Source organism: Mustela erminea, chromosome 11 (assembly GCF_009829155.1).
Source record: "Mustela erminea isolate mMusErm1 chromosome 11, mMusErm1.Pri, whole genome shotgun sequence".
Taxonomy (NCBI): Eukaryota; Metazoa; Chordata; class Mammalia; order Carnivora; family Mustelidae; genus Mustela; species Mustela erminea.
This window is the reverse complement of record NC_045624.1, coordinates 46,774,848-46,801,462: the sequence shown is the minus strand read 5'-3', so window position 1 is coordinate 46,801,462 and position 26,615 is coordinate 46,774,848. Positions and strand designations below refer to the sequence as shown.

General features: G+C 42.1%; 1 protein-coding gene across 2 annotated transcripts in view; it reads right to left on the bottom strand.

The window, feature by feature from the left end:
• The window catches only part of CPVL (carboxypeptidase vitellogenic like), a 128,861-nt gene that overhangs the window by 43,840 nt on the left and 58,406 nt on the right, over positions 1-26,615 (bottom strand). For both annotated transcript variants that reach the window (XM_032304005.1, XM_032304006.1), the window contains exons 8-11: positions 15,084-15,206; positions 14,506-14,637; positions 9,794-9,892; positions 7,392-7,565 (exon numbers count right to left, since the gene is read on the bottom strand). In XM_032304005.1, coding sequence (XP_032159896.1) covers positions 7,392-7,565; positions 9,794-9,892; positions 14,506-14,637; positions 15,084-15,206 — 528 coding nt within the window. The remainder of the gene's footprint in view (positions 1-7,391; positions 7,566-9,793; positions 9,893-14,505; positions 14,638-15,083; positions 15,207-26,615) is intronic.

The window sequence follows — 26,615 nt, the reverse complement described above, 5'->3', positions numbered from 1 at the left end:
TTTTGGGGAGGTGACAAAAACGTTCTGAAGTTAAAGAGTGGTTCCTCCCTCTTTTTCTTCTTCTTATACTTTGGTCTTTTTGACCTTTTGACGAGTACTAGCAATTATTTTGTGAAATGTCCCCCAATTTGAGTTTGTCCGTTGTTTCCTCATGATCACATTCCTGTCAGACACTTCTTGGAAGAACATCACATCCATGTTATTGTGTCTTTTCGGTATAACACATCAGAGGCATATAATGTTGGTTTGTCCCATTAATGGTAATGTTAACTTAGATCATATATGCCAGGGTTCTCTACTGTAAAGTTACTAATTTTCTTTTCATCATAAATATTTTGAAGGGGAATACTTTGGGACTATGTTGATAACATTTCTCATCACAGTTTCACTCACCAAATTTAGCATCCATTGGTGATTCTTGCCCAAAATTACTATTACTGTACTCTCTGTCAAATCATGACTCCATTATTCCCTATACATTTAGGAACTGGAATTCCCCCCATTCTTTTAAATTTTATTTGTTTACATCATAATGAACTCTGATTTTAAAGCAACGTGTGTTCTCTCTTATGAAACAGAAAGAATGCTTATTGTGGACTTTCGGTAGTTTTTTAAAATCAAGTCACGAAAGTCTCATACTGTATGCTGGGCTGAATAATATTGCCTCCCCAAAGATATCCAGTTCTAATCCCTGAATGTTACCTTCTGTAGCAAATAAAAATGTTACCTTCTGTAGCAAATAAAAAACAAGCAAAGGAAGAAATGAAGGTACAAAGTAAGGAGGAAGACAGACTTTGCAGATGTGATTGGATTAAGCATTTTCAAAGGGGAGTTTATTCTGGATTATCTATGAGGTCCCTAAATGCAGTCTCATGTATCCTTATAAGGGGGTGGTAGAAGGATATTTGACCCTAAACCAAAAGAAGTCCATGGGACCACAGAGGTTGATATTGGAATGATGTAGCCACAAGCCAAAGAATGCCAACAGCCACCAAAAGCTGAAGTGGCAAGGAATGGATTATCCCACAGAGTCTCCAGAGGGAGCGGAGCCATACTAACACCACTGAAGGTGACATTAGATTTCTATCCTTCAGGACTGTAAGGAAATAAATTTCTGTAGTTTATGCCATCAAGTCTGCAGTAATGGTATTACAGCAGCCATAGGAAACCAATACAGTGGGGCACCTCGGTGGCTCAGTCAGTTAAGCAAGCAACTGCCTTTGGCTTAGGTCATGATCCTGGAGTCCTGAGATCGAGTTCCACATCAGGCTCCCTCCTCATCTGCTTCTCCCTCTCCTGCTGCTGTTCCCCCTGCTTGTGCTCTCTCGCTCTTTTTGTGTCAAATAAATAAATAAAATCTTAAATGAAAAAGAAAAAGATACTATTCTTAGTTTGCTAAAATTTTTAGCATAAATGTGTTTTAATTTTATTACATCCACGTTTTTGCATTTATTTAGATGAAAAAGTTTTTCTTTTTTAACATTGCTATATATGTGGTTTTCATCCTTTTTTGAACTAACTTTTTTGATATACATGTTAGATGGATTTAAATTTTTATTTGTATTTTTTGGATATTTTATATATATTGTTATTATTGATTTCTAAATTCATACATGGTCAGAGAATATGGGCTGTATGATGCAAATTCTTGAAAATACTTGAGACTTGCTGATACTATGTTTAGAGATCTATATATACTCATTAAATCAAGCTGGCTAATTACGTCATTCAAATCCTCTTTGTCTTACTATGTCTCATTTTGATTAACTTCTCCTAATCCATGAATTTTATTGGCAGCCATGTCTAATCTGTTCTTTATTCCCAAGCACTGGGTTTTAAATATACTGTATTTTTCATTTTTAACAGTTCTTATTGCTTTTCTTTCAAATTGGCCTAGCCATATTTGATGGCTGTCTACTGCTTATTTCTAAACTCCTTTTCTATGTGTTTAAAAATTTCATACCTAGTTATTTATATTCTATCCCACATATTTCCAGATCTGCAGTGCCTTGGACATCCACATCTTTTGTAGTTGGTTCTGCTTACCCTCAGCCGTGGGAGCCCTGTTTAACAGCAGAGTGGATGACTGTTGATAACGAGCTCACTTTTGTGTTGAATTTAGCTAATAAAATTCTGAAAACCCCAAATACCTCTAGGTGTTTTGTATTTGGTTCTGTTGGTCACCAGAGTTCACTACCATCATGGGACCAATTAGCCTCTCCATGTGTCCCAGGCTTGGCACCAGGCTCTCAGCTCGGCAAACTCACCTTCCTTGGGCCCAAGGCCCTGTCACTAATTACAGAGCTGAGGACATTGGTCTTTATAGCCACCCTGTGCTACTGTTCCTGCTCTGCAGAACTCAGTTCCTTATCTTTGTTTCTCTTTGTTTTTGCCTTCTTTCTCTCACTTTGAGATCTTCTTTTGTCAAAAGTGTGGCAACTGTATTTGTTGCAATTTCAACTGAATTTCGTTCTGTTTCAGTGAAGGGGCCTTTCAGTCTCTACTCTATCACTGTGCGGGAAGTAGAAACTGAGTCTACCTTTTATCAACTATACTGGTATCTATCTCTTTCACTAGGCAGACAATGAAGTCTTTTTTGTTTTTTAATTCTTGAACTTTACTTTTTAGGGCAGCTTAGCCACACAGCAAAATTGAGCAGAAAATGAGACCGTTACATTCTGTCCCCTGACCCCACACATGCACAAACTGCCCCGCTACCACCTTTCCACTCCACAGTGGTACATTTGTTACAACATGGGAACCTACACTAATATGCGGTTATTACTCAACATCCCTAGTTTATGTCAGGGCTCACTCGTGATGGCGTACAGACTATGGATTTTGACAAATGCATAATGACACAGATCCACATTATAATGTCATACAGAATAGTTTTGCTGCCCTAAAGATCTTCTATGCCCTGCCTATTCACCTCACCCTCTTCACTAAGCCCTGGCAACAACTGAACCTTTGACTGTCTCCATAGTTTTGTCTTTCTCAGAATCTCATAGAATGGGAAACGTATAGTGTGCAGCATTTTCATACTGACTTCTTTCACTTGTTTCCTCCATGTCTTTGCACAGCTCGCTAGCTCATTCTTTATAGCGTTGAGTAATATTGTCCATTGTCTGTGCTACAGTTTATCCACTCAGCTACCAAAGGACATCTTGTTGCTTCCAAGTTTTGGCAATTATGAATAGGGCTGCTACAAACCCCTGTGTGAAGGATTTTGTGTGGACATGAATTTTTAATTCATTTGGGTAAATACCAAGGCATATGATGACTGGATTATCTGGTTAAAGTTGTTTGGTTGTATAAACAACAATAACAAGCAAACAACAAACTGCCTAATTGTCTTCCCAAGTGGCTATACTATTTTGCATTCCTACCAGCAATGAATGAGAGTTCCCTTTGCTCTATATCCTCTTAGCACTTGGTGTTGTCAGCGTTCTGGATTTTGGCCATTCTCATAAGTGTATAATGGCATCTCGTGGTTTACATTTGCAATTCTCTGAAGACGTGATGTTGAACTACTCTGCAGAGGCTTGGATGCCATCCGTATATCTTCTTGAGTGAGGGGTTAAGGTTTTAAGACTTGGGTGTGTTAAGGTCTTTGACCATTTTTTAATTGGATTGTTCATTTTCCTGTTGTAAAAACTTACAGTTTGGGTTTTTCTGGTACTGGTTACTATGGACGTTTCTGCTCAGATAAGCTGTGGTTCTCTGTATTTGCTCGCCTCTTTCCCATTTGTGGAGAAGGTGTTTGCCCTCTGGCCTCACTTCTCTCACAGATCTAGGAAGAGTTGTCGATTTTTCAGTTTAACTTTTTACTTGTTATTCAGATCAAGTGGTAACTTCTAAGCCCCTTAAATGCTGAACCAGAAACCAAGAGTTTTAAGTCTTTTCTTATTTTTGTGTTTTCCAAGGTTTCTTACGTAACTTCTACATATAGCATGTGCTTAAGGACTTTTGCTAAAATTTGTTGAACACCATTGGTAACAGCCCATATTTTCAAGCACTTTCTAACTGCTATTCATTATTCTAAGTGTTTCTACATATGTAATCCACTTAAACCTCACAAGAACTCACCTGTAAGTGCTATTATTATTCGCATTTTGCAAATAAGAAAGCTGAAGAACAGAGAGCTTATAAATATCTTCCTCCAAAGGAACACAGCCAGTGAACGGAGAACCAGAATTCAAACTCTAAGTACTTGAGAACTCATGCTCACAGCCATCATGTTCTATGACCCAGCTAACTCTAAAAATCCTGAAAGTATTGTGGTCCAACTTATCATGAGAATGCCAATAGTCCAACAGATTATTTCTTCTTCTACTGATTTTGGAAACTGCTAATGTATTTCAATTTACCGCCCAAACATCTGAAGTTAACGGAAGAGAATGACTTTTGAGTGCACATTCCTGGCAAGAAGAGGATGATGTTTCTACGAACCCCACACAGAAACTGATGGGCCACAAGAGTTCTCTGAGCTCCCGAGAGCTGATGAAGGTCTTCCTCAGCCCATCAGAGAAACTCCACTTTGCCTACAATGAATCTGGTACTAGAAAAAGATGTCCATGTTCCTATGAGTACAAACATGTGCACTATTTTCTCTGACAAATTAGCACTGACGCTTGCATAAATACAATTTTGAGGGTACTAATGTTTTAAAACAACCTAGGTTGTTCCGATTCTATTGCTCATACACTGAGGTTCACCACTGTTAACAGACAAACCAAAGATAATCATTGCCCTGTAGGCAACCCCAGCTGTAGCAATGAATATGCAGTCTGTTTCTGCAGCAGCCACTTTTTGGTGGGCGCTCAGACTGACTGCATACTTTGTTCTCTTTCTTTATGGAAACACAGTTTATCTGTACCACCAATCTATCCTCTTTTTTTCCTGACAACTAACTTGAACTTTTTTTTTTTTTTTTTAAGATTTTATTTAGTTGACAGACAGAGATCACAAGTAGGCAGAGAGGCAGGCAGAGAGAGACAGAGAGAGAGAGAGAGAGGAGGAAGCAGGCTCCCCGCTGAGCAGAGAGCCCAATGTGGGGCTCGATCCCAGGGCTCTAGGATCATGATCTGAGCCGAAGGCAGAGGCTTTAACCCACTGAGCCACCCAGGCGCCCCCTAATTTGGACTTTAAAGAACATTCTGATTTCACTGGAATTCATGTTGGTAGGTTTAAGATACATGGGAACAGGGACAGAGATGTTTACATATCAAAATACTGGATCATTTTTAATCAGTATATTCTTTACCAACCAAGGGGATACTCTATGGTCATTAACCAGTTATCAGGAGAGTTTATCATCAGGTATGCTGCATGTTCCTTCCTATCCTCACTTGGCTGAGAAAAGAATCATAGTCTAGTGCAATTTAGACAATGAGAAAATGTATTTCCCAGGGGCACAAAAAAATGTATGCAGAACTTCCTTATCTGCTCTCCTCTCAAACAAACAAACAAACAACAAACCCACTTTCTATTCTTTAATGTTAAATTATAGCCCATCATTTATGTCTTGAAAACACAAGTACTCAGCTCTTTCTGGCCTAATGAATTTGTAGATAATATCTAATGAATCATGGGCACATTTATTAGATATATTTTTGATGTAGCATTAATTTATAGAATGGGTTTTTCATTCATTCATTCATTTGTAATTGGCATCTGCTCCAGGCTGGTGTTGGAATGGACAGCCTACAGAGATATTACAGGGTGCTAAGTGTGGCCACAGTGTAGAGACAACATAGTCTGAGAGCTCAGAGAAGAAGACAACCAGTTAAATGCTTTAAAAACGTGTGCAGAGGGGTGTCTGGGTGTCTCAGTCGCTTAGGTATCTACCTTTGGCTAAGGTCATGATCTCAGGGTCCCAGAATTAGGTTCTGTGTTGGGCTCCCTGCTCAGTGGGGAGTCTGTTTCACCCTATACCCTTCCCTCTGCTCGTGAACTCTCTCTGAAATAAATAAAATATCTTAAAAAAAAAAAAAAGGTGTGCAGAGAAGGCTCTGGGTAGGCAAGCACTCAGGACCCTGATGGAACCAAACACAAGGATGCTTGAAATTCTGACCTCATCTAGCTAGACCCTTTCTTTCTTAGAAAGTATTTCGTCAAGTTCTACAAATTTATAATGGGTTTATAGATTGCATGCCACTGACCATAGATTTTTTTTTTTCCAATAAGGGTTGTATACCGAGAGTCTCAAACTGTGTACTAGAGACAGCGCCAAAAGATGGGCCTTTAAGGTCTGGCATAGTTCAGAACGCAATCTAGTAAGGGCACCTTTGGCAATGGACTCCTTGCACAGTAGTGACAGCTGTACACTGAACAATCTCAAGACCTTATAGACATGTGTATTCCTCATGGCAGAAAATGGTAGTAAAGAGTTTGATTCCAATTGTATTAGAATTTTTTGACCAATGGAACTAATGTTTCCTGAGGGGAGGTTGCCTTTTTTCTAATTCACAAAGGTGTGTAGGCTACTGGCTGCCCTGGTTTTTGTTCATCTCAAACATTACTCCTGCCTCTACCAGAAACTAGAGAGGGCGTGGACCATCTCAGGTGGTGGTCCCCTCCATCGTGAGCACACTTACCCTGTGGTGGTGTCCCCACAGACCAGGCCGGGGACAGAGGATAACAGCTCAGGAAGATCAGAGGAGGTGAGAATGGTGGTAGCAGGAAAGAAATTCAGAGGACGACTTTTCCCTACATCACTTGCTCTTTGTCCTTCTTTCACAGTGAGAATTCTAGGGTCCATGCCCCCTCTGCTTGCATTTTCAGGGCTTCATTCACACTTTTCCCTTTCCTTGGGTACCTCCAACCGCAAATCAGGCAGATCATCTCAGATAACAAAGTGCTTGAATTTACACTCCTCAAACCAGGGAGCCTTTCTCATTCATTGTTTCAAGCTGACAGCCTAGCACTATTTTAGGCTTAAAGCAGATACCGAAAAAAACTGTGACTGAGCAATAGGAATGAATACAATTACAAGGTTAAATGCACTTTTTGGAATAACCAGTTGATTTCATTTATCCCTGACTTCATTGGGATTAATATTATAAAGCGAGCAATAATGCAAAATTGGCTTCCACAAGGCCAGTCATCTTGGCTCTGCTGTACCTCTTTTCTCAAGAAATGATGGGATGTGGCACGTGCCAAAGAGAATTTCATTTTAGGAAACTATCAAGGGATAGTTATTTAATTAGAGGGAAAACTAAAAATTCAAAGAAACCAAACAGTCTGGGGGTTGTTGTTTGTGTTCGTAAAATAACCCCAAAGTAAAAACAGAATGGCAGAAATTGAATTACAAACAAGAGAACGTCACCTCCACTCTGGGTAATCTACAAAGTTCCTGAAATAGACAGTAACTGGAGTAACTCTCTTACCTTGTAATTGTTCATGAGTTCAGCTAACCAGAGCTTAACGGACTTTACTGTATCTTCTCGCATGTACTTTTCAACTTCGGATCCGTCACTAAAAGTCCGGTTTCCCACATGGATGGCTTGCCTCACTTCTGGGAGGGACAAAAATTTCCCATAGTAATTTTGGTCCTCAGGTTCCTGGCAGAAGGGGACATCAGAAAAACATTAGGAAACGTGACTGAGTGGCAGGAACAGCCTGTGGGGAAAGCTACAAATTTCTGCTAATATAAACTATAATGAACAAGATGAGACATGACTGTTAACTGGTCTCCGCCTTGAGATTTTTAATTTGGGGGTTCTGAGGTAATTTAAATTTTACTGGTAACAAAACTGGATGATCTGATACTTTCAGAGCCAATGCTCCATTTGCACTTAAATGCTCGATTTTTTTTTCTCAGTAACTCATCTTCTAGAATCTATGACTCCAATCAACAACCCCGTATGAGGGGCGTCTGGGTGGCTCAGTCAGTTAAGTATCTGCCTTTGACTCAGGTCATGATCCCAGGGTCCTGGGATGGAGCCTCATGTCAGGCTCTCTGCTCAGCGGGAAGCCTGCCTGCTTCTCCCTCCCTCTCTGCTATATCCCCTGCTTGTGCTCTCTCACTCTTTCTGTCCAATAAAATAAATAAAATCTTTTAAAAAAAACCACAACATTTGAGGCAAAGACAGGAAAAAACGGAAGGGGTGAGATTATCAAAAACAATTTGCTCCTTGTTGGAGGCTCTATGGGACGAAAGTCAAACGGACCACAAAAGCCAGAGCCGTGGTCTGATGGATTAAAAGCCGAGGCTTTCTCTTCCATGTTCTGCTGCTTATTAAAACCACACGTACAAAATAATCAGCTAACCATAATCGAAGGAGGGAAATATACCAAGTGTAAAAACAGATGACTTTATGAAGGACATGAGACAAAAGAAAAGTTGTCCATGAGCCTCATTAAAAAAACAAAATACTGTTGGGGCACCTGGGTGGCTCAGTGGGTTGAGCCATTGCCTTCGGCTCAGGTCATGATCTCGGGGTCCTGGGATCGAGTCCCGCATCAGGCTCTCTGCTCAGCAGGGAGCCTGCTTCCCTCTCTCTCTCTCTCTATCTGCCTCTCCATCTACTTGTGATTCCTCTCTGTCAAATAAATAAATAAAACCTTTAAAAAAAAAACAAAAAAAAGCCCAAAATACTGCATAAAATCTGTGATAGTGAAAATTCTGTGATATTCATCATGCTAAAAGAAAAAAAGGTATAAATGCTGTTTTAAAAAATTACAAAGGGATAAAAAAGTTTGAGATCAATAATTTTGTGCATCCTCCTTTTTTGTTAATCTTTCAAATACAATACTCTGTAAAGGAAAAAGAAATGTGATTACAAATCCCGTTTCTCTCTTGCCTACCATCTGTTTTTCTCTTGGTAGAATCTAAATCCAAAACCACAGGTTTGGCAGAGTCTATTGAAACCAGCTTTATATTTTATTTACAAAATAGTTCATAAATAAGGCAATTTTTAAAACAAGATGTATTCTCATATACACTAGATAAAGATGATACAAATCCAAATACCCACTTTGGCTTCTTTTTTATTTGATTAATCCTGCACAGAAGACATTGATTTTGGCCTACTTTTATGGAAGAAAACTACTTGAATATTTTGAGAAGTATTCCAAAGAGCTTAAAGTGAGGGCCATACTAAGTGCAGAAACCATCTTAAGTTAAAAGTAAGACAAAGCAAATATTTTCCTAAAGGCTTTGGCAGTTTTGATTATCCAAGCCATCTTAAGTACAGAGCAAATAATGTGGATATTTTCAAGAAACTCACTACAGGCTTGGCATTCTGGAACCTAATACCCGGGAGAGCAATCCTGTCTTCTATCTTTGACAAAAGAACTTCTATATAACAAGCTCTACTGGGTGGTGAGGGGGATTATGTTAATCAGAGATTGTTTTGAGTTATCTGGAATATCATTCTTTTTTTTTTTTTTTTAAAGATTTTATTTATTTATTTGACAGAAATCACAAGTAGATGGAGAGGCAGGCAGAGAGAGAGAGAGAGGGAAGCAGGCTCCCCGCTGAGCAGAGAGCCCGATGCGGGACTCGATCCCAGGACCCTGAGATCATGACCTGAGCCGAAGGCAGCGGCTTAACCCACTGAGCCACCCAGGCGCCCCTGGAATATCATTCTTGATGGTCAGATTATAACATATACAACATCAGTGGGGCAGGGGAATCCTATAGATTAGTAGATCAAATAATGCCATACAGTTAGGACATATCTATCTAGTATAAAGTCACCTACAGTATTTCTCAAATTGGAAGAAGTTTGGTTTTGCCAAAATTTTTAAGCCAACACTATCACAGTTTCAAAAATGTTGTCATTACCTTGCACTGTAATATGTTATAATAACTAGGACATCCTGTGATATTCTGGAAGTAAGAAGGGTTGCTTGTTAAGTCACCATCTAGTAGTTTATCCAGTACCTAGGTCAGGAGAGAGAGAAGGAAAACATCAGTGTAGGTAAAAACACATGGGCACTTGTCATTGCATTGATTTAATAGTTCCTTATTCCAGCATCGTTTCATCGTTTCAAACAACCATTTATTGCACATCTTCTCTGGGCCAGACACTACCCCGGGCATTGGGGAGACAGCAGTGTGAACAAGAGAGCATAAGTCCTGTCCCTGGACCTAATATCCTTGAGGGAGACAAGAAGCAAGTATTCGCAGGAAAAACATGCAGTATGGTAAGAGTGATAAGTGTTAAGGAGAAAACTAAAGAGGAGAAGGAGAATAGGAAGTGTCATGGCATGTGTGGGCACATGTGTATGCCTGAGTGCAAGGTGTACTGCAGAGAGGGGGAAACACAGGTCTCCCTGAGAAGGTGGCATTTGAATAAACACCTGCCGGAAGGAAGGAAGTGAGCCATGCAGACATCTAGGGAAAGAACATTCCAGGCAGAGGAGACAGTGAGCTCAAAGGCCCCAACCATAGGAATGGGCCTTGTAGGGAAGGATTGCCATAATATGGATCATTGACCATTCACCCAGGTGCTTGGAGCTAGTGGAAGTTCCCTTGTGACTTCTGACTTTAAAAACTGGTCAACAGTGGAGATGAGGGCAGTCACCATGATTGTGTGCCCTTCTCTGGTCATGTATGGTAGCACAGAGATAGACATGGGGTGTAAACAAGTGCTTTTAGCCTGGATGGTGGTTTAGCCAAAGGAGCCGGGCTGACCTTGAGTTTCAGCTGGGTGATTAAAGCAACTAAGACCTGAAGGGGTTAAGGATCATGACTCAGTCGTAGGATCAATGGACTGGAAGACAATGGGGTTGCAGAACTGTTCTTTGAATTGGTATACTCGGAGAAGTGTGACCGTGCAATGAGAATCTGAGGTTGTAGAGTGTTCGTCAGATTTTTTTGTTTTGTTTTGGGACTGAGCAGCTAAGATAAGAGGAGAACAAGATCGTCGAAAGACAGGAGACTTAGGAACTGAGGGGCCACGTATTGAAATGATCCTTCATGCAGACACTGCGATCATTAGAAATAATGACAAGCACGATGCCCTTGAGAGAGAGTGACAGTGAGGCATTCTCAGGGGATGAGCAGGAGAAAGTTGGAGGCTGGTAGGTAACGACAAAGAGTGGTGGGTGAGATCATGTGAGGATGAGGCAGTCAGAGCTCAGTGCTTCTGGAAGGACAGAACATGATCTGAGGGCAGCAATGAGGAGCATGGAGGACACCCACTCTACCCAGGAGCCAAGCCGTATGAAGTCGGTAAGAAGAACACAGTCCCTGCACTTGAAAGGGGAAGGGACAGCAGCAGGGGAGAAGCAGGTTTTGGGTAGAGCATGAAGATGAAGGGGATACTTAGAAAAGGGACTGAGAACACTGGGATGCTTTTAGATGAGAATATTGAGTCCATAAGGGGCTCTTGTAAAAAAAGATGCATTTGGTATATTTTCAAAACCAGCTATCAGGTGTGATTTAGGTTTTCTTACATGGTAAGAATTCAGGACAATCGTATCCTGGTTTTACAGGTGAGAAAACTGAGGCTCAGAGAGGTTAAGTCACCAAAGACTAATGTCAGAGGAGAGATTCAAGCCCAGGCTATGCTCTCCAGCCTACATATTCCACATCCTGCCACACACACACTAGCTCTCCAAGGGGCGGACTGCTACTCTCTTAGTCTTCAACTCTTTCTGGCCATGCTTTTGGGTTTAATATAAAATTCCATTATTTTATTAGATTAGTTTTCTTTACCAAACATGAAGCAACTTAATTTATCCAAGTGACCATTGCCACAGGGCTAGGGGCCAAGAATGAAAAGGATCAACATTGTGGAAAGGGGAGGGAGTAATAAGTATGCTCTAGGAACTCTACGGTCCCACAGGACCACTGCCTCTGGCTGTGCCCTGTGCACTACGTGGGGGTGCCTGGCGGAGGGGCAGAGAGCCATCAAAGTTCTGCTTGCCGAGCTGGATAACCAGACTTGGCCTGCATTTAGAGAAAAAGCCATCTCTATTCTTGTACAATGGTGGCCTCCACTTGCCAAGCTCTGAATCCACAGGTCTATGTCTGCTCAGCGGAGGTATCTTTGTCTAACTTGTCCACCCAGAGGCAACATCACAGGTAGCAGTAGTTCTGAATACAGGCAGCATTTTGTTTATGCTTAGAAATGATCTTCAACATCAATGGGAATACAAATGCCAGTCTTAAGAACAGATCTGATTTCAGAAAGAGTCAAACATCATTTGTTGTCAAACAAGTGACGAGGGTGGTCAAGACCTGTGAAATCCAGTTTCTGGTCAAAACTGGTTTCACGGAGAGAACTCTGTGATCCAGAGCATTGTCATGGTAAGGGGGACAATACGGGGCCAGAGATGCGCCACTGTGCATCTTGCAGAATGTCTAAATATCCCAGGATTTTTACAGACTGCGTGGGAGTTACCACAGGAGAATACCAGGGCAGGAATCGGGGAGGTGGGGGATGATTCCAGTCCTAGTCCTGCCACAGTCTATTATGGGGCTTTTGGCCACTGAATGCAGTCCCTCCAGGCCTCAGCCCCCTCATCAGTGAAATGTGGATGCGTGCATGTGTGTACAGGCAGAAGATGGTCTCCAAAATTCCAGCTCCAAGTTCCTGCTTTTTGATTAACTACATCATGTTAAGGGATCAGGGCATCCAACAGGCTTTATCATTTAGGCTTGTGATTTTGTCGGTACTCTCTTGGGTCTCAGGATTTCTCTGAGCCTTCTACTGCCTGCGCTGGAACACATTTGACCACTGCTGGCTTACTTTCCTAAGTATCGGCTTATCTATTTCCCTTAAAATAAAACAAAGAGTATTAAGTGAATTCTTCACTTAACATATTGGATCAATGGTCACAGAAACACTGCATACCTTCCTAGGTTTGTTGTTCTTTTTGTCCTTTTGTTTTGGGTTTTGGTGCCTTTTGCTTTGTTTTCTGATGAATCTAGTTTAGGAAAGCTCTGACCTCATGGGCCATCTTCTCATTACCTCTGAAAACACCAAATAACCTGAACTTGTCCCCCGTTTTGTTAATCCGGTGGGGGCTTGGGTTGCTGCACCATGCAAGGATGCAAGGACATCCTTCCTTAGGTTTCCTTGGTTTTCTTACCCCTTAGGGCCCATTGGATGTTCTTCCTCTTGACATCACTTCATCCTTGTATGCTTCTTCAAAAACACATCAAATCTCTCACTTGCCAATGGGTCTCCCATGATGTAATATTTGATATTAATTTTAAATTTTAGAGGTTCAATCCTTTTATCCTTTCTGCCTACTACAACAGAGAGCCTAAAACCAGACTCAAAAATAGTGTCATTGCACGTCGAAGAGGGATCCTACATGTCCCCGTGAAAGCACTCTTTCTTTGCATTTACAGTTGCATGGAGATTCTGAATCCGCGCTCCCCAGCCACACCAGGTTTCCTGGTGCAGAGAAAGGAGAGGCTGTTGGCATCTGGAGGGACGGGTGGGGGGTTTATGGGATAGTTTCAGCTGCACATCTTGCTGCTGGGAGAATTGATGGTAAGGGCATTCACTGCTTCAGAGATTTCAGGCAGGGTGAGGCACCCTGCTTGTTGAATGGAGGGTAACCTTGTTACGCCTTTCTCCCTGAGTTTGTAGGGTCTCTTGTTTTGATCTGAACCAGCAGACCTGCAGTGCCTAGAAGACTATTCATATCAGGCCTCCGGCTTTATAACAACAATGCCCTTAGGAAAACTGGTACAGGTACAGGATGGGCTCCCAAGAACAGGAAGACTGAAGTCCTCCAAATGCACTCCTCGTCTCATTTACTGATGAATGAAACACGATAGTTCTACAATTAAAGGTGGCAAACTGATAAACAAAACCTTAAAGAGATCATTGGTATACAATCTTTGCCTGCACAGGCAAAGCCAGACCAAACCAAAAACTCGAACTCCTGTACGCTAATGTTCAGTATAGTCTCAGATTTTAAATAATTCCCTCCATCCCAATAAAAAGGGCAAGGAATAGAACCATATTATTGGATTCTCAAATTCAATTTTAGGGGAGCATTGTGGCAATAGTTACAAATACCAATGGCTCTTTATAAAAGTTTCAGATTATTACACTTTCTCAGTTTTGTTCCCGACACACAGGAACATGTGACATTTGTTACACACTGAGGTCGTGTCTCCAGCTGGAATGCCGTGTGTGGATATCACCCTTCTGAAGGGTATCGAGCAGATGCTGAAGCATATGTATCTACTTTCTGGGTTGCCTTTCTGATTTCCTTGTGATAGGGCATGCCTTTAGGGCCTACGCAGCATTTAAAGAAATCAAAACAGTTAATGAGAGACACAGCTAGATAAACACTCCAAGGTGATCGCAGGTTTAGAAGACAGTCAAAGTAAATTCAAAGATACCTGGATGGTTCTTTCTTTCACTTTGAGCCCACACTCACCTGCCTCCTGATCTCGGACCGCGGAGCTATACCTTCTCTAACAACAATAACAACAACAACAACATGCCCCAGTACCACAAGACTTCTAGGACCCAGCTCACATGGTTCTCATTGCTCCAGGGCCACGCAGTCCCCAGAACTCACTTCAAAGGCTTGAAGCCATTTCTTCTCCTTGATGTATTTCACGCACTCATCACACTGCTTCTGGAAGTACTTTCTCTGCTTCTCATCCAACAAGCCAATGTGGTACAGGAATGTGGCATAGCCTCCTATGATCTGAGGAGCAAAGAGAAATGCAGACGCCACGGGGAGGGAAAGAGCGAAGTTAGGGGAGCCCACTTGCTTGGTGAAGTAACCCTCTGTCATTTGTCAGTCTCCCGCACACAAACAAACACACAATGCACACGTTACACACAATGCACACACATACCCCAGACATACACACACCACACACATGCACAAAACACACACACACACACATCACACGCACACGCACGCGTGCCCCACGTTCACACTCACATCCAACCGAGGCTGACGGAACATGTTGACACCTTAAAACATCTGGTAAAAATGAGATTTTAAATCATTAGCGAGTCAACCGGGCAACATTATTTCCCTCCATCAGCTCAGGTCCCTAAGGTCAGAGGAGCCTCCACTGGATCAAAGGGGATTTAATCTCCTTACAGGACAGAATGGAAAGGACAAAGGAGACAGACACCTACTGATTCAGGATCAGAATACGCATCTCCGAGAGCAATTCCTTTCAGGTTGATCTTCATCTTCATCACGGGGTTAAGCACGTGGATATAGTGTGCAAGGGCTGGCACGTACTTCCCTGCGTACGACTGAGAAGGGTAGATGTGGAAATGAACCATCACAAATTGGTGCCATAACCATTATGTATTTAAGCTAATTAAAGTAACAATAAAACAGCAGTATTTCCACATGAGCTCCACCATATATTTTACCTTATGCTGTAAATCCCACAATAGCACAGAGCTCTGTCTCTCGCTTCCTCTGGCATCCCCAGACAGTGCCAGTGACATGCAAATCACCGGGGAGGTGCACCAAAAAATGACAGGTGGACATGAAACAGGTGAACAGTCTAATTTCCTTCACAAATCTGCCACCCATGGGGCTTGTCTTACCAGAAGGCTCCGTTAAAAAACTTTATTTGAAAAGGAAAAAGTCTCGAGGCAAAAGTGAAGTTTTCAAAATCTGTATGATGATGCAGTTTGAAATCTACATGTATTAAAGCAAGAGGAGAAGGAAAGTAACATTTATTGGCTACTGAAATTGTCACTTGACAATTATCTCTGTCTCCAACCTTTTCAAGTACAGGGTTCTTTTTCAATTTCAAAATATTTTGTGGACACAAACATTATAATTCTACTTTTAGACTATGCTGAGAAAAGCTACTATTCAGAAATATTTAAAAAATAGCTTTGTATTGGGGCACCTGGGTGGCACAGTCTGTTGAGCATCTGACTCTTGGTTTCGGCTCAGTTCGAGATCTCAGGGTCAAAGGATCAAGTCCCACGTGGCCTCTGCGCTCGGCACGAAGCCTGCTTGAGACTTTCTCTCCCTTTCCCTCTGCCTCTCCACTCCCCGCTCCCTGCATTCTCTTTCTCAAATAAATAAATAAATAAATACATACAATCTTTAAAAAAATTAGTCTTGTATTGTTTACATTAAAAAGCCACCTTTTTGACATCTCCTCTTGCATGTCTAATGTTAAACTTCATATGTTCAGAATGAAGCTTGAATCCCCAAGCCTTCCTTTCAACCTCTCTATTAATGTTACTGGTTCTAACTAGAAAATCACGGTGCCATTTCTTTTTCTTTTCTTTCCTTTCCTTTTTAAGTAGGCTCCACACCCAGCACAACCCTGAGATGGAGACCCAAGCTGAGATCAAGAGTCAGACACTTAACCGACTGAGCCAGCCAGGCGCCCCAGTGCCATTCCTTATCTCTTTCTCTCACACCCCACTAAAGTCCATCAGTGAACCTTGTCAACTCTACTTATTCTGTCAAGATAGGTCCAGGATCCAGGGTCTTTGCACACCACCCTCTTCATCACCTTGCTCCAGGTTCCGTCATCTCTTGCCTGGGTTCTTGCAGTCACCTAACGGGGCCCTTGCTTTTGTCCGTCCCCTCATCCAGTCTATTTTCAAGATAGTGGTCTACTAAAATGTGAATCTGGTCTTGCCACGGCTATGCTCAAACCCTCTGACGACTCCCCATCTCCCTCAGAGTAAAAGCAGAGTGCTTTTTCGGAGCCATAAGGATTGGCATGATATCGTACTTCGTTAACCCTCTTCCCTGCTACCTCCTTGCTCATTCCTCTCCAGCCCGTCTTGGATCACAATCATGCTGTACTCTTCCTTCCATCAGGGCCTTTGCATTCGCTGCTCCCTCCCCTGGAATGATCTTCTCCCAGATGGCCGTACACTGAACTCCCTTACTTCCTTCAGTGACACCTAGGGATGCTTTCCTTGGCCATCCCATCCAAAATTTTAACACCCCTCCTTTTTTTTTTTTTTTAACATTTTGTATTTCCTTTCTCTCTTTTTTCATCAAATCCTTACCACATTCCTATAAACTTTTACTTATTTTTCTTGGGTATTGTTAGTCTCCCACCCACACTAGAGTAGAATATCCATGAACACAGAGCTATCTGTTTTTAGGTCAGTATAACCACTGTGCCTGATGCTGTTTGTCAGCACTCAGTACACAGCTGTTGAATGAATGAGTCTTGAATGAGCCTACATGGATTGGAAAAACACGAACACATACATGTTCAAAGTAGACTAAAGGCATGGAGTGGGTATGTATGAGTCCGCAGACCCTCTGTAATATTTCTGAGACTCTGTAGGGGTCTGTAGTTCAAAGGCTGGGAGGCCCATGAGCCCTCATTTACTCCATACCCTAATCATACGCTGCACACATCATCATTACTTCAATATCAATACGAAGCCACTGAGGCTCAGAGAAATGGCAGAGTCAAAATCTAACTGGCTCTGACCTACTCCCAAACCTACACTCCTTCCAAGGTATGATAAAGTAATGTAATTTGCATAATTTATACAAGATCTCTGAGACCTCCCCATTGATGCAGCCCTCTTGTGCAACAGTAATTATTTAGGCAAAGTATTGACTCAAAACAGTGTATCCATCCACAACCATGAGCACATTTTAGCTTCAGTGAAGGGATATAAAGATGTGTTTGTTTATATGCCTGAAACATGGTTTGTTGCATAAACAGTGCTTTACTCTCCCATTAGGAACATTAAGTGAACATTTATCAAATATAATTTTGCTAAGATGAACCTCAAAACACAAATTTCCTTGAGTAATCATTTTACTGCTAAAGATCTATTACATAGTTTTCATTTGGTGATGGTTTATTGGACAACTCTTCTGGCAAAAGCATTGCGGTAGATATTTGAGAAGACACAAAAATGAATAAAGAACAGAACTTGTGCTTGGAAAGCTAATCATTTCTTCTGAAAAAAATATTATGAAAACTTGACCGCTATGTGATAGAGTGAAGTTTGCCATTTCGTGGATTATTATTCTCACATCGTGTACCTTGCCTAGCACACAGTAGGAACACAAAAACATATCTGATAAAGGAATGACTAATCTGACGTTACTGCTAAACATTTTTTTCTCTATTGGATGTTATCACTCAAGTTGCCTGGTTATAAGACCCGGCAATAAAACATCTCTTTAACTCTTACTGAGATGGAAGGGCATGTATTTTAAATAGCTCTAATGATGGTGATGACGAATTCAGGCTACAACAGCCACATTTTTATGGCACCCTCCCCCTTGTGGCCACCATGCGTATCTGGGAGAGATCCAGGCAGGAAATTAAGATGGAACACCTACTCAATTTCTGAGCATCAACTACGAATAGGCTACCTCCCCGCTTTAAGCTGAACTAATTTAAAGTTAACATTATCTTCCCATATTTTAAAATGACAAAACAAGGGTCTGTGCATTCCAATCACGTGCCTCCCCATCTCCCATTTCTCATGTCACACCACACTTGAGTCAACGGTCTTGGAGGCTATGAGTCTGTGGTCTCCCAAGCTGGGGCTCAGCCCTGGGTCCATCTGCTACCATGCTTGCTAAGCTGACCATTTAAAGAAAACCAGACAGTGAGATGGGTAGTTCTATAACCGTGTCCAAAACAGATTCCTCAATGCTCAGTCCACATCTGCTAACCTAACGATGATGTTTATCTCATTTTTGCTTTCTAATGACTATCACACACTTCCTTGCCCTGTGTCAGTGTGACAAATCCTTCACTGCTGTTTCCATTAATCATTCTGTTGGTTGAGTGGCTCAGCCTGTCACACAGTAGACAATTATAGGATTATTTTATGGAAAACAGACACTGAAACATGATAATGAAATTTCAATTATTTTTGCTCTCCTGTTGAGACTTTTTTTTTTTTTCAAGATCAGACTAGTTTATTCTTCCTGGATCATTTATTTCTCAATTTAATGATTCTCTGACCACCACGAGCACTTTAAAAGACAACCAGACAATAAATCAAGTGTTCTATTTGCCCAGTTTTCTCTTTTCTGGAGATATTTTAAATAGAATTGAAACCTCCGTTCTTGGGGGAGAACTGAGGTGTGGCTGGCTGATGGATCAGAAATGAACAATACAGCCCCTTAGGACTTAACGATTGCAATCCTGTAATTTTTATGAACTCTTGCTTCTTTTGTTCTGAGTTCTGTCTATAACAACGACAAGAGCAGCAGCCACCACAGCTCTCAGCCCTGTGGTCTCTCTGATCTCTCGCTGGTGCTCATCAATGTGGGCCGCAGCTGGCCAACGAAAACTCCTGAAGTCTATGAATTAGCACTAACCTTCTACCATCGGATCAGACCCTGGCCTCATAAAAGCTCGGAACAGCATCAAAGCGCTTATAAAAGGAAAGAGGAAAACTGTGGCCAGAAACGATCTGAACACGTATTATTTTAGAATTCAACAGTGACCCTCAAATGAGGAACTCAGCCAGACGAACGTATTTATCTAACACAGTAATTCAAATGAGGTTAGCGATCGACATATCAGGATTTTCATCTGCCCTTGTTACTTCTTTCTAGTATTTAAGGAGCTTCCAGCTGCCATTTCCACATGGCTTGTTTCCCCACAGTGACCACATTTTGAGCTCACCTCTGACGAGAAGGCCCAGAGATATTAGGGTGTGTTTGTATATACCTGCATTTGCTAGGGCTTACAGAAGCAATAAACCTCCATTTTCCCTCTTACATCACACAGATCTCAGAATTCAGCTCTCAGTCTTTTATTTCCCCCACAAGAGAAAAAGGTCTCCACATCACAGCTGAACAGTGGTTTCGAATCTCCGTCTGCGATCTTTCTGAGTTCTTAAATGATGTTTGGAACAGCCTAATGGAAATCACGTTAGGAGCATATTGTACTTGTAAAAATAGTCTAGAGAGAATGTAATGCTTGGTTAATTATCCAGATGTGTAAAAGCACAATGAACTTGGACTTAAAGAAACTTGTAATTGTGTATTCCGTCTGAAGCTCTCCCTTCTTACATGTTTCCGCAACATCCACAGCCGACTTACAGCACCCCTGCCACCCAGTTACTTTTAAAGGAGGACAAAAGCTTTCATATCTAAAATCAAGTTTCAATCAGCTCCCCTAGAAGAAAAAAAATCGTGTCAGAGAATAAGTCTCTAACGGAAACAATGTCTTTTTGCAGAAATTTCACATATGTTAGCTGTTACTATTGTTTAAACTACTCTACATTTCTCAGCTGCATTTCTTACTAAAGTTTAGTTAAAAAAAAAAAAGAGATGCAGCGATATTCATTCTCTGCCTTGCTTTTCTAGGTATACACTTGTATGGTAAAACACGTAGAACCTCTCTTGGGGATAAGGAGTAATGGCCTCTGAAACGAGACACACCGGAACCTGGACACAGAGTGTCCCTACCTGCAGGCCCTAGCTCCCAAGCTCTGCCTGGAAGTGGAGTGGGCAACCTCAGGAATGGCATGTTGTGGACGATCTGGGGTTATTCTGCGCCCTTTGCTCTGCTGTGTCCTCCTACCCACAGCCACTCCAGCTGGAATGAATGTCTCTAGAGAATTCACTTTGGGGCTGGTAGGGACTCCTTCAGGTCCCCTGAATGAAACAAGGTGGGCTGCCCTTCTGGAGAGAGTCATACCCGTGCCCTGTCCTCTCACGCTCCCCAACCACACAGGGTTGGTTGGGCCATCCCCACTCTTGGGGGCGATCAGAAGGGAATAAGGGGATATGCTCCGAAGAGAGTTTTAGATCCACATTGAAAAACCACAAAAACTGGTGAAAACCTAAAAGTAATAGATGACACAGTAGTCAAGAGAACAGGACTCAGAGGGACCCTAACTTCATCTAGTCTCTTACTTCAGTGGGCACCATTATTTTTTTCTGAGCAAAGAGGTGTTTCGTTAAAATGGCCAGCTCAGAGAATTAATGATGGGGGAAAGCTGGAACTTCAGCACTGTGGTAATCTCTACAATTTCCTAGACATTTCTAGACTGTGTGTCATCTAATTTCTAGTCCACACCGCTGCAATTTAAAAAAAAAAAAAAAAGACACGACTTCTAACGAGAGTATGACTTTATCTAAACATCTATTTTGCTTGAAAATGAGCTTAAAAGAAATGCAGAATCTCTAGGAAAAGACATAAGAAAAACATTTTGATCTGTATCTATTCGTCACGTATTTATGCAAAGGCACACGCTGGATTCCAAATGATATATTACTTTGGATTGAAAAGATGCTTTAAAAAAAAAAGTCTAATACAGCCAGTACGGGAAACAGTATAGAGGAACCTCAAAAACTTAAAACTAGGACTACCATATGATCCAGCAGTTCTGCTATCTGGAAATATATCCAAAGGAAACAAAAACACTGTCTTGAAAAGATAGCTGCCCTCCTCCCATTTTTATAGCAGTGTTATTTACAACAGCCAAGACACAGAAACAACCTAAGTGTCCACTGACGGGTATGAGAGTAAAGAAGTTGTGGTATATACATACAACGGAATATTATCCAGCCATTAAAACTGAGGATATCCTACCATTTGTGACAACACAGATGGACCCTGAAGGCATTACACTAAGTGAAATAAGTCAGAGAAAGACAAATAGTATATTATCTTACTTACATATGGAATCCAAAAATACACACAAAAAGCAAACAAAAAAAGATCAGACTTGTGGTTACCAGAAGCAGAGGCTGGAGGGGGGAGGGGGAACAGGGGGAAGGTGGCCAAAAGATACAAACTCCTAGTTCTAAGTCACAAATTCATTTTCTTTTTTTTAAAAAAATTTTTTTAAAAATATTTTATTTATTTATTTGACATACAGAGATCACAAGTAGACAGAGAGGCAGGCAGAGAGAGAGAGGAGGAAGCAGGCTCCCTGCAGAGCAGAGAGCCTGATGTGGGGCTCGATCCCAGGACCCTGGGATCATGACCTGAGCCGAAGGCAGAGGCTTTGACCCACTGAGCCACCCAGGCGCCCCACAAATTCATTTTCAAGTCAAAAAGGAAAAACGGGCAGGTCGGATGACCATAACTGAAAATAGACACCTGTCATGAGCTCAAGAATTAAAGCAGCTTGAATGTCATCTAATAAAATTCAGCAAGTTTCAAGCTTTAAGAAATAACTGCATTCCATGGGCTTCAAGCCTTTATGTCACTCGAAACTTCTATTTACTCCATAAATCTTAATGATCAAAGCTTAATCTTTATGATTAAATCTCAGTCTTCACCAGAAAAACAGCAACATCCAAAAAGACAGGGAACTTCTCTTGTTTGTATAAGGTTGCTAACTCTCAGGGATTCTGCATGAAATATGGAAGGGATGTTGACTCCCTTCTATAGACAGTGCACCTGCTCTCTGGGAAGAGGCAGGTCTTGGAGACAGAGGTTTCAAGAACAGAGCACCCCGGCTCTAGATAGTACCTACAGAAGCAGGACTCTGATCCTTAGCCAGTCTCTTGTCTGTAGTCTTTGAGCTCTGGAATCCAGCTGCTTCAGTCTCAGTCCTGGCGGAATGACCTTGGTAAGGCCGACCTAAGTCATCACAGCTGTATCATGGGGATAATAATAACAGGGCAAGCTTCAGAAGGTAGCCATGACATGGCTAGCACCATGCCTGCCATACAGTCCACTTTCAGTATTTTCAGATAAGATCTACAAACAGAACAAGGAAACTATAGATTCTTGAAGGCCCCCTTCTGGCTACGAAATTCAAGCCAGGACTAAAAGGATAATGGTGTAGGCCTGCAGAGGAGTTCTCCTCTTTCCTGCTTGTACATCAGTGCTGGAAATGCCTCTATTACAACTATCTTTTTATGGCTTGGGCTCTGTTCTCCATTCAAATACAAGCATGTTGGGAGTCAATTTAATGTAGCAGATCCTTTCTAATGGACAGTGTGCTGGTAAGTGAGAAAGGGGGAGAGAAATAGAACAATCATGAAGGAGACAGAGCAAGCCTAGAGAAACAGGACCCGAGCACCAGAAAGCCAAGGAAAGAAAGGAAGGCTGATAGTCAGGGGCGAGGGGGGCGGCGGGTAATAAGGGAGTAGAAGGGATGGTCCCCAGGGCATGGGACACAGCACAGAGAAAGAAGAGAGATGAAAAGAGGTTAGAGAGAAATATCACCAATATTTTTATTTTATCTAGCAACAGCCATGCACAAAGCTGCTCTATGTCAATAAATACTGTGCTTGGTATCATATGAAACAAATGACACAAGCATGGCTCTCACCTACTGGGAGCCTGAGACCCAGACCCAGTGGACCATGATGATTTCAATAAAGGTTGTCAGACTCCATGATCCCAGCAGGACTTCACACATGCAGATGAAGATAAAGTATCCTATTAAGCTCACTAATTTTTAACTAGCTTCAAAGTTTTGCCTTTATTCAGCCCTCAAGTTAACCATGGTTGCAAAACTGCTGCTGAGGAGGGTAGCCCCCTCCTGCTGACTGAGAAGAGAGACCCAGTGTTAACCACGTGTTCCGCCATTTTGAACGAGCTCTCCATGCGGCTACTGCCAGAGCCACCCATAGGCACGGAATCTTTCCTGGGAGTGCACACAGAGCCACGTGCTTAGAGAACAAGGGGCAGCGCCTCTTCTCCCCAACACCTCCCTGCCTCCCAGTGAGGGCTGTTTTAGTATAACTTCTAGCTGGGCCCATGTACACTTGAGAGGATTCTGAAGTGTGTCTGCACCTCGAGAACAAGGGCAATCTCACTAATAGTTACTGGCTCGGAAAGGATAACACTTATAAAGAAAGTTAATTATGTGAATTAAATGCAGCTTGTTTCTCTTTTTGAAGTACATTTTTTTCATGCCTGGAGGAGGGTGATTTACAGACACATTTGTCTCTCTTTAGAGAAAATTAATTCCAGTTGGTGTTCTGGGCAGAAATGGAGAGAAGGGAAGGAGACAAGCGGTTCTTCCTTCGGCATCGTGCTGCCTGCGAATCCCACAGTATGCCTGGTTGTGGGCTCACTGGGGTCCATGCAGCAGTGGCGAGGAGCCTGGGTCAGTCCCCACACGTTTTGCTACTATCTAGAACTTTAAATATCCACTTCTAAGCTCCATCATCATTTCTTAGACAAAGAAAGCTATTTTTTTTTTTTTTTAAGAAGATTTCAGGAATGTCTGGATGGCTCAGTTGGTTAAGCATTGGCCTTCCACTCAGGTCAGGTCCTGGGAGTCCTGGGATCAAGCCCCGGGGGTGGGCTCCCTGGTCGGCAGGAAGTCTGCTTCTTCCTCTCCCTCTGCCCCTCCCCCTGCTCATGCTCTCTATCTCGTGTTCTCTCTCTCTCTCAATTAAATAAAATTTTTTTAAAAAATTAAGAAATTAATAGAAATCATTTCAAAAATAACAGGAGAGACAAAGCCACATCAACAAGTGAGCAGAACTTTTTAAATATCTCAGCCCCTGTCCATGTGCATTAGGCCATATGCTTTGGCGCAGAAATATATTAATGCAGCTTTTCACCATGAATGGTAGTAATAGTCATCATGTGTTGGGTACTCACCACAGCCATCACTCCATTAAATATTTGAGGAGGATTATCTCATTAGATGCTCAAAACAGTCCTATGCAGTAGGTATTGTTATTACTTCCAGACTCCCTTGCACCAAAGTCAGGGAGCTGAAGAGCTGCTCCAGACCCTTCAAGCATCGCGCTAACCCTCATTCATAGTGCGCAAATGGTAAGGATATTTAGTTCCCGTACATTTGCATCGAAAAGCGGAAAACCATTTTTGAGTTTACCATTTATTTTTCAAGGACGATTCTACTACTTCGGTGCCATTATTTGGTCGGCCTCCCTAAGAGTGTGCAGAAATTAATAGTTACAAAGAGAAAAAATTTCCCTTTCTGGAAAAATCTCTTATAACTTTTTTTTTTTTTTTTTGTAGAGAGGATGGGAGGTATTGCATTAAAACTGCAATTGTAGGGGCGCCTGGGTGGCTCAGTGGGTTAAGCCCCTGCCTTCGGCTCAGGTCATGATCTCAGGGTTCTGGGATCGAGCCCCGCATCGGGCTCTGTGCTCAGCAGGGAGCCTGCTTCCTCCTCTCTCTCTCTCTGCCTGCTGCTCTGCCTGCATGTGATCTCTCTCTGTCGAATAAATAAATAAAATCTTTAAAAAAAAAAACAAACTGCAACTGTGTATAGATGCTTTACAAATACCTCTAGGTAACTATGCTTGAACATCTAGGAAAGTAAAATATCCCTGGAAGTGATCTAATCTAAAAACCAAGCCTTCTGACTGTAAGATGAAAAGCAGAGGCCAAGAGAAGTTAAGGAACTTGTTTGGGATTATCCAGAGACGCAAAGCCAGCAATGAATCTCAGGTCTCCTGATCATTAACCCAGAGGTCCTTCCATTTTTCCATTCTGCCTCCTAGCCTTAAAACAAAAGACTGGATGGGACAAACTGGGCTGGAAAAACATAGCATTGTTCTAATAAAACAATCCAGCAGGGCATTTTTATTTAGCGCTCTTCCTTCTAGAACGAGAGGTGGCCCCATATTTAATGTATCCTGCATAGTTTGTATGAAGATGATGCTGCCTGGCAACAGCATCTCTATCCCATGTCCTGCCTGCCCTCGTTCACATCTTCCTTCATCACTTGGAAGGCGTAGGTTTTTTTAAAAAGTATTCATCCCGGCAGCAAAGAACGTAGAAAGAGAACTGTCTTTTTCCACACACATTTGGATATTACATGCATGAAACCACCAGGCAGACATGAAATAGACAAATGTTTCACCAGAATTTGGCAGCTTTGCTGAAAGCCCAACATCACGGTTAACGACATCACCACGTTATGTGCGAGGCAGGAATTACACAGTAAGCAGATCACTCTTCTGTTGGAGGTAGAGACTGGGCATCTTCCAGGGTTGTTTCCAAAATGATGGGATTGTTGCTTCCTGCCACTTTACCCAACCTGCCTCTGAAATGGGCTGAAAGTCAAGGAATGGCAGGGAATTACTGGTAGAGGTCCTAAATGATCCTGACCAAATAATTGGCTTAAAAAAGACATAAGTATGATGTGCCAAACTGTCAGAATGTCCTTCCAAACAGAAAGAAAAGAAAGCAGGTGGACAAGAAGGAAATTCCTAGTTCCAGTAACTTGCCATTCCCTTGGAAAAACAGATTATGTTTTCCCCTTCACTCCCTTACAGAAAACGTCTGTGCTTTGAGCTTGCCCAGTACCCTTCCAGCCCTTCCTCTGATGCCATCACCAGCATCTTCCCTATTCTTTACTCATCTCCCTCTCCCAGGCCTTGTGATTCAGAAGGTGAGGTCCCCCTGTGATCTTCCCCCACCCAGAGCATCGGGGTGGGCCTCAGGCACCATTATTACCAACCTATTTGTCCATGCCATTGATCCCTTACTAGTTCTAGAACAGGCATTGGATTCAATTGGATCACACGAGATTCAGGAATATGGGTGGACTATATAGGGAAAAGAAAAGTTGAGCTGATAGGCTATACTTGGACCTCTGGGGTAGGGTGGAGGGCCAAGGGCGCTGGTAGAAAAAACGTAGCTTAGAGAGAAACCAGTAACGTGCAAAGCCAAGTGAACAGATCAAGAAAGAATGAGACAAATTCCTGGTGACAATGTTTGAGCACCCAGACCCAGCCATCAATCAACTGATCTCCTGTTTTACTCAAGCCATTCTGAACAGGGT